This window comes from Procambarus clarkii, chromosome 67 (genome assembly GCF_040958095.1).
Source record: "Procambarus clarkii isolate CNS0578487 chromosome 67, FALCON_Pclarkii_2.0, whole genome shotgun sequence".
In the NCBI taxonomy this organism is placed as follows: domain Eukaryota; kingdom Metazoa; phylum Arthropoda; class Malacostraca; order Decapoda; family Cambaridae; genus Procambarus; species Procambarus clarkii.
In genome coordinates this window covers 21,248,057-21,256,904 of record NC_091216.1, presented here as the reverse complement: position 1 = coordinate 21,256,904, position 8,848 = coordinate 21,248,057, and the positions used below count along the sequence as shown (strand labels likewise).

Sequence of the window (8,848 nt, the reverse complement as noted above, 5' to 3'; positions counted from 1 at the left end):
ATGTGTGATAATGGTATGATAGACAATATACTTAGGAGCTACAAGAATTTTGCCCCAAGAGTGTAACAATTATATGCTGTGCTTACTATATTAACCTGCAATGTTAAATGGGATTCTTGTAATGTTATTTGTCTATTTGTACTCACTGAATTTGTGCGCCCCTTAAGAGACTTGAAGTAGAGGGGGGTAGAAATAGCCTAAGCTACTCTATCCCTTTGAGATGTATTTCGTTCTTATCTCAATAAACATACTTGAACTTGGTGGGGTCCCGCGATTGTTTAAAACGTGGGTTGGACATGTATATGAGTGGGATTGGGTGGTTATAAACAAGAGCTGCCTCGTATGAGCCAATATAGGCCTTCTGAAGTTACCTTTGTTCTTATGTTCTTTACAAGAATGTAAACCCCATGCTATGTACCCTCACAAACCCAATGTGCCTTCTTGTATATATAAAAATAAATAAATAATAAATAAATTAGTAATTATAAATATTATAATAGACCCCCTCGAACCTACTGATGCCTGACACGTTTTGTCTCCATTTTCTATTATAGCAACAACATCCTCCATATCAACACTAAACATCGCCACTCAGTTTCCTTTGACATTTGTCGCAGGACACCAAATATATATATACACAAAATAACGGGAGATGAAAAAAGTGTTGATAATAGTAGTATGGGCGTGTTAAGAGGCTGAGAGTGTGAGGGGGAAGCTTCCTGGCCTGGCTGACAGATGGCAGTGCACGCCAGTTTGTTTTGAACATTTGCAAATGGCAGGAGTGTTTTGAATGGTGGCGAGACTTGTGAAGCGGCGTTTCCCCAAGCTGAGCAAAGTGGAGTAACCCAGGATAATCATGCCCGACCCTCCTATAATGTGAGTACCCCGTTGGAAGGCGTGGCGTGGCGCTGCTGGTATCAGGTACCTGCCTCGTGCAGGTCCTGGTGTGTGTTGTCTCTCTCTGTGGCTCTCCCTCTGTGTCGAGGCTCCTCTGTGGCCGGGGTGAAGGCCTGGCTAGTAATAATAATGTGAGGCTTCTATGTGCTGGCTGAGGTGTGATGTCTGTGGCCTGGTGACTCTCGTCTGAGGTCCTTGCTCAACACGGATTGGAATAAGATTTCTGAGTTAACTGTCACCATAATAATTAATGAAGCATTGTTAAGAACGTCCCCCTGTCAGTCAGAGACAGGCTTGAGATATGCATAAGTGAAGTATTGATCGCTGCTGGGCAGCCAGATCAGTGAACAAACTCTGGGATTGAATAATGTTAATAATAAACTATATTCTTGGATGTTATGCTATTTTTTTAGTTTATCAACTGGAGAATATTACACTACATCTAGAACTGAAGGTTCTTGATTTTATCATCACTGATGAATGTTTTAGTTAATGTTATGGGTAGCTTATTTTTTTACAGTGGTATTCCTATGTGGTCCCTAAACCTCTGACCGAGTGTTGCACACGTCAGTCTTACACAAGTGGTGAATGACTGTTTATGATGTGTATGTACTATGTTGAACAAATCCACAAGGGCCGTGACGAGGATTTGAACCTGCGTCTGGGAGCATCCCAGACACTGCTTTAATCAACTGAGCTATGACAGGTTTCAACCCTTTTAACCATGTCGTAGCTCAGTCGATTAAGGCAGTGTCTGGGATGCTCCCGGACGCAGGTTCGAATCCTCGTCACGGCCCGTGTGAATTTGTTCATTTGATGCATCACGTTAGTGTGATCTTTGTATGTGATGTACTATGTTGACTTCAGCAAGGTTATGTTCAATGTATTTAACAATTACTTCTGTACTGTTAAATATTGGTTATCATCGTATTTGGTTCAACTGATGGGTAGTTTTAATGTACTGTGCATGGCTAATTGTACTGTAATTTGGGCTTGGAATCATATTGGTGAATAATGAATAAAAGCTGATTAGTAATTTTTCAGTGGTTTTGTGTGTAAAATTTGCAGCATGTAAAGTATTAAAGAAATTTTTCTGTGTATTCAAGAACTAATTCGAGAGTGTTCATTTCCAGCATTTTTTAATTTAATGCACACAGTTATGCTACATAAAGCAGTTGTGTATTCAGCATTGTATTAAACCCCATGTATTGTGGGTCGCATCGTGCAAAAAGGTCAGTAGTTGGCCTGAGCAGACTGTGATAAGTTTAATAGGCAATCTGGCCCCAATAATAGGAAGTAAGAAACCATAGTTTTCATCTGATCTTAACTTTTTTTTCTGAGATATGGTTAAATGTACAGATTACCTGCCAAACACACTCCGAAATTACGACGTTGGTACAACGTTCGAACAAGGTTTAACACCACCTAACCAGTTATAACAACCAATATAGCAAGTTGTAACAACGTTCTAATACGTCATAAACACATTAATTTAAGCCAAGATAGAACAACTTAATTACAAGTTGTAACAAGCGGAAAATAGAGACAGTTTCGGTTTGTGTTTCCAGGGTACATTATGATATAATAACTTATTTCTATCTATAGAGTGCAATAACCCGTAGGTCTATAAAAATAGTTAACTCGTTATAAATGTGCTTTGACGGACATGTCTAATAGGCATGCCCCAATCATGTTCAGGGTAGCAATACATCAGTGGTGGTGATAGTGGGGGGGGGGGGAATTACACCACCCATATCTGAGGGAGTTGAGCATTAGGAAGGCAGTGCAGTCTTCCTTACTGCTTTAGTATACTGTATTTACTTGTTGCACTGGTCACAGGCAAATTGGATTCGTATGAAACACTCAGTGAAATGGACAGGGCAGAGGACATAATATTTAGCAGGGATAGTGTATGAACAAGGGGGACATAGAAACGAAGTACACTGTACTCAAATTAGCCACAGAGACATTTGAAAGATTTTTGTTAGTGTCAGAGTAGTTAACAAATGGAATGCACTAGAAAGTGATGTGGAGTCAGACTCCATACACAATTTTAAGTGGAGACATGACAGTGCCCAATAGGCTCTGGAATCTATACACCAGTTGATTAAGAGCCCTTAGGTGGAGCCCATAAGATTAAGGCTCTTTAGTGGGACCCAAGAGCTATAGTTCATTCCCTGCAAGTACAAATACCAGTAGAGAAGCATCATGATTGTCAGCTAGGCAGCCAAATTTAGTTTCATTGGAGACAGTCTGTACGTGAATCTGAATCTGTGATGTGTATAAAAATAGATTGCTTGGTAATCATTCTTTGCATTTTTGAGTTGAGGGAAGCTAGTTTGATCACCTCAGTGAGGTACAAGGATCCTGCCTGGGATCCACACTATCATGAAGCATCACTAATTTAGTCAACAAAATGTCAACAGCAATATCGTGTTCACAGTCGGTCATTTCCAAAGCGTCAAGTCGGTTTCTCATACTCCTGGTTCATCACTGATGACAAGCAATCATCTAGACACCTGGACACCTGCTCTGCCTTGGGGGTGACAAAACATGACACAATTTCATCTGGTGCCTAATGCACTTATCACCTGGGGTCACAGGGAAGATATTCAAAGTTTTTTGTTTTCCAGTTGGGTTCTATGGGTGGAGCATCAGTGTTCAACAGTTGGCTTAACCGACAGGTGCAGGAAATTGGTAGGTCTTGGAGGTTACTGGATGATGTATCCCTATTTTTGCTTGATTGGTCTTGAATTTTGGAAGGGGCCATTGCAATTCTGATGTCATGCCATGACAATACAACTTCACTTTAAATTATTTGGAACAGAATAAAGTACTGTTTGGTTGATCATTTCATTCATCAACATCTCTTCTTATTTTGTTACAAGCAGTAGGGACAAGAGTAATTTGACACCCACCAGATATTGGTATATGCTTATCTAGTTACTGTGATAATGTACCTTATAACATTAGTATTATGTTAGGACATTGAACACCTCATATGACTACATGTATTAATGTACTGTATTCTTGTGTTGTAACACCATACAGTACAGTACTTAAATGTTCACAATGCTGCCTTCTGTTGGAAAACATATCTATTTTTAAAAACGTTTGTGAATGCTATTTCCTCACAGGATAGTTGAGGAAATTTGCCATAAATTAGTTGGCATAAGTTGACCAATAATGACTCGTGTATAATTTTTACACTGTGGGAGTAGCAGCACCCCCCAGGCCCTGCTGTCTAAAGATGCACTGTACTGTATGGTTGTAATGTGGTGTTTAATATTTGGTGGAGCACTAGGACTTCTGGTATTCAGGATGGTAAGCAGTAAACATGCAGTGGTACAGCAAACTTACTGCTTGCCAAAACATTTTGGAGGTACAGTGGCTCTTCCATTTATGAATTTAATCCGTTCCAAGAGACAGTTCATAAGCCAAAAATTCGCAACCCGAAATTAATTTTCCATAAGAAATAATGTAAATTGGAATAATCCGTTCACGCTCCCAAAAATAATAACTTCAAAATAAATTTCATACCTAATTTACACAAATATTTAATATTATAGCATGTACAAGTTATAGCTTACCATTATTGATGACTTGTTGGCATATTAAAGACGGTGATGAGGGGAGGAGGAGGAGGAGAGGTGTTAGTGTTTTTAAGGGGGTGTTCCCTTCCATTATAACATCAGGCAGTGATGACTTCTCTCTCCCACGTTTCGCAGGAATACCTCTAGCACCTGGTTGTGGCTCACTGCTTGTTTTTCTCACTAAAAACTTTTCCAGAGACTTGTTTTCCCTACGTTGTAACACTTGTCTGTAGTGAGGCATCATAGTGTCATTAAAAAGGTTAAGGCAACGGCCTACTACAGCTTGCTATAGTGAATCGTTTCAACAAAAGTTTGCATTTCTTCCCATAGTCTACACCACTTCTTAATTGTTGAGGAAGGGATATTGTGTACTGCCTCCTCCTCCCTTGAAGAATTTTCCTCACCTGCCACTTGTTGCTGCTTGTTATGAAGGGCTAGGAGTTCTTCGGTGGTCAGTTCTTCGCTGTGTTCCTCCACCATCTCACAACACTGAATGCTGCCACTTTTTCTAAATTTCTCAAACCATTCCCTGCTTGCCTTAAACTCTTTCGTTTCTGCATCACTCATTCCAGGGGTTTTCTTTATAAGATCTTCATGCAATAGCCTTGCTTTTTCACAAATGGTGGCCTCAGAAGCGATATCACCTGCTAACTCCTTGTTGTGTATCCAAATTAATAAAAACTTTTCAACATCCTCAAGTGTTTGTGTTACTTGTTTCATGATTGTCGATACCCCTTTTGCCACTTTAGCACTGCTAAAAGGACTCATAATGTCCTTTTAGCAATTACAGTGCATATCAGTGACATAGAATTGTTGTACCGCCTAGCTAGTTCACGAATGAATGTTTACGAATGATCTCTTGTTTTTGCTCTATGGTCATCCTCACCTGTTTTCTTAGGTTGAACCTTACCACTGACTTTCTTGGGACCCATGGCATGATATATAATAACTACTTTTATGTTCAAAATCCCCAAAAGCCAAAAAACAATGAAATTCTTTACAAAGAATTCAAGCGCGATCGTCACTAAGCAGGGGGCACTGGTAAACTGAAGCGCAGGCGACCGGGCCACTAGGAACCACGTCATCCATACGCATATCAACAAACTACGTTACTCAAGGCAAAGCTCATAACCTGATTAAAATTTTACGAAGAAATTGGGCTCGTAACCCAAAAAGTTCGTAAATAAGGCAGGTTCTTAAGCCAAGGTGTCACTGTACTGGGTACTTGTGCACATCATTGTCAACAGATATTATGCTCAGATTTAGACTAGGATAGCAAACCCCCACAATTAGTGGGTCAAAGTGTCCCGAGATGCACTAATCAGAGCAGTCAGGTCACAGCTGACAGGTCCTGGGCTCCTTTTCCACTGCAGGACAGAAGTGTTTTTGGAATATATCCTTTCAGTGGATACCTCTGTTCACCAAAGAGTAAATATGTACCGGGGAGTTAGGCAACTGAAGGTTGCATCCTGGGGAAGCCTCTATAAGCCTAAGTACAGGCTTCCCATCTATGCGAAAACAATAATTGGGCTGTCTGACAGTGTGCCATGCACTACACCATTTCCAGTCATCAGGGAACAATGGCTGCTGCCTAGTAATTAGTAGTAGTTCTGGGTAAACTTGTACCTTAACTTACTTTGTGGAGGGGAGCAAATTCCCAATCTTCAAAGATTTTAAAGAAGAAACAATTACCAGTACTGGTACAGTATGTGTAACTTCCAGGGTGGTCTGAGCCTCGGCTGCAAACTGGAATGTAGTTGCACCTGAATCTTTTAGGACTAAACTGTATACAAATATAGTACTGCATGGTTTGTCAAGTTTCTGCAAGCTTACATACATGAGGCACATGTTCTCTCAGATGTGTATCTGCAGGGAGCTTGCTTTGCATTTTGAGAAGAGATCCTCTGATGGCTCTTTCTAGGGCCACAGCACAAGTCTCTGGTTGGAAGTTACAGCAATAGTAGTAGACATACATGGGGCCCTATGTGGCAGAATCTAAAATAAAGCCAATTCTGTCACTTAGTCCTACTCTTAGGTGGGAGAAGCATAGTCAGTACTATGCGAGGTATGATTCAATCCTTTTGTAACATTGCCATCACAACAAGGTGATGGCATGACCCTTATAGAATAGATTGTTACCTGCTTCACTCTGGGATGTGTGGGAATGGTAAATAGGTGGTTCAGTCGAGGAAAGTTGTTATTTTGTACTGTATTTATAAAGTTAAATTTATATTGCTTCTCTGAGTTTAGTAAAGCTCTTTTCTATTTTGGCTGGTCCTAACCATGTGTCAAATATTATGGCTTTTCTTCACCTATATTAGTGGTGTATTAATAAATTTTTCGTAGTGGCTTTGTGATGCAGTAGTTTAATTGGTAATTCTCAACTGCCAGTTTTTTAAGCTTTCAAGAAAGTGATCTTAAATTTCTGATATCTTTGTTTTCCTCAGTTGTCAATTTGCCTGAATTTGGTTTGCCCGAAACACTGTGCATATTATTGGCTTTAGGTATCGCATGTACAAGCTCTATCTATAAATCCAACATTATGTTTGTAACTCATCCTCTATGTATGATCCTCATCCTCATCCTCCACCTGAATAAAAATTTGAATTTGAAAATTTGAAATTAGAATTTTTTTCCAGGTAGTGCATAAGCATTGAGTGGCTATTCCTAATTCTTGTCTCCCTTCTAAGATGAATATAAAAAATGCCATAGATTCTTGTTTATTATAGTGCAGAATGGCTAATATGTGCCAGATCAAATTTAGTTTGATCCCCCCCATGTTGATATAGGTTTCTACCATGTACTACATTCATCACAATTTCTTACTTCATAAATTTGCAGATGTTCTTGTTCTGAAGATTTCAGAATATTGATCTGGTTTTGCAGCTGATGTTTAGTTAAAGCCAATCTTACCACCATTATAAACTTGGAATTTTTGCAACAGTATATTTTGCTTGGTCACATTCTTTAGTTTTCTCTTAAATGGTTCTACGCTGCATTTGTGCTTATCTTCACCAAAGATCTTTCTATAATAAATGGAATGCCTAGAATTCCATTTATTATTAATGAAGCCAGCCTGTGCTACACTTAGAAATATTCAAGGAAGAAGCAAATTTTTCAGTAGCAAGTATAATTTGGTCCCTACCAATCACAGAATGTATTGAAGGGTGCCGAGAAAACCACATTTGGTTTTAGATCCATAAACTTGGCAAATTTTATAGTTTCCTTTTGGAAATGTCAGTACAGTACTGTACCAAGATTGTCATTCTTGGCAGTAAGTTTCAATAAGACTTATTTTTGTATTTTTGTGTGGGGAAACTGCTAAAGACAATGCCAAACTTGTGCTAGACTGGCCAAGGTGGCATTGTGCTCTAGTTTTTCAGTTACAGTACTCCACTTTCAGCTTTGGTCAGTAGTAAGGACCACCACATTCTTCCTACCTGCTCCAGTACCCCCTAGTTTTCCTGCTAGACATCTTTCCTACTCAAAATATTTAATGAGAAATTCAGAAAAAAATTAACAATTTGAGAGATTGAGTACACTCTCCATACTGTCGCACACTGAATAAACAAATGTGTTGATGGAGCAAGAGGAGATGTGTTATCTTGATCCACCTGATTTTTGGCCATGTCTGTACAGGTATTTAAAAAGAATTTATCAAGTTACATTAACTCTTCTACCGTACAGGAATTGATTTAAAACAAATGCTGAACTAAATTGTTTTGTACTATATTAGGAATATTAATGACATAAAAGGTAAAATAACTGTGTTAGCTTATTTTTGCACGTTTTCCATATGCAGTGGATACTTGGTTTATGAATTTAATTCGTTCCAAGAGACTGTTCGTACACTGAAAATTTGAAAACTGAAACAAATTTTCCCATAAGAAATAATATAAATTGAATTAATCCATTCCACACACCCAAAAAATTAACTTAAAAATACATTTTATACAGAATACTACTCATATTTTTTTTTACTATACAGGTACCTTAATTTTATTGTGAACTTTTGTTGGCGTATGGAAGATGGTGAGGAGGTGGGGGGGAGGAGGAGAGGTGTTAGTGTTTGGAAGGGGAGTCCCCATTCCATTATAACATCAGGCACTGATGACTTTTCTGGGGTACTCTCTCTCCTATGTTTTGCAGGCATCAGGTTTTGCATTAGGACCTGGTTGTGGCTCACTGATTGCTTGTTTTACTAAACTATTAGTGCATTACTCATTAATCTGTCTTGTGATGCTCTACGAAACAATTTTTTATTACAGTACAGTTTATATTAACAAGTTTCTTAAGCTTAATGCAATTATCAAATGCATAAAGTAAAATTTATAAAGGAAATTATGAACTTAAAGTTT

At 38.7% G+C, this 8,848-nt stretch overlaps 1 protein-coding gene across 2 annotated transcripts in view; it reads left to right on the top strand.

Annotated features, from left to right (window-relative positions):
• The first annotated feature begins 609 nt into the window (after positions 1-609).
• Positions 610-8,848, top strand: part of Pli (E3 ubiquitin-protein ligase pellino) — a 154,142-nt gene continuing 145,903 nt past the window's right edge. Inside the window, exon 1 of one of the 2 annotated variants that reach the window (XM_045757674.2) lies at positions 610-876. In XM_045757674.2, the coding sequence (XP_045613630.1) occupies positions 857-876 (20 nt within the window). In that variant the 5' untranslated portion in view covers positions 610-856. The remainder of the gene's footprint in view (positions 877-8,848) is intronic. The other variant, XM_045757676.2, reaches the window with a different exon arrangement.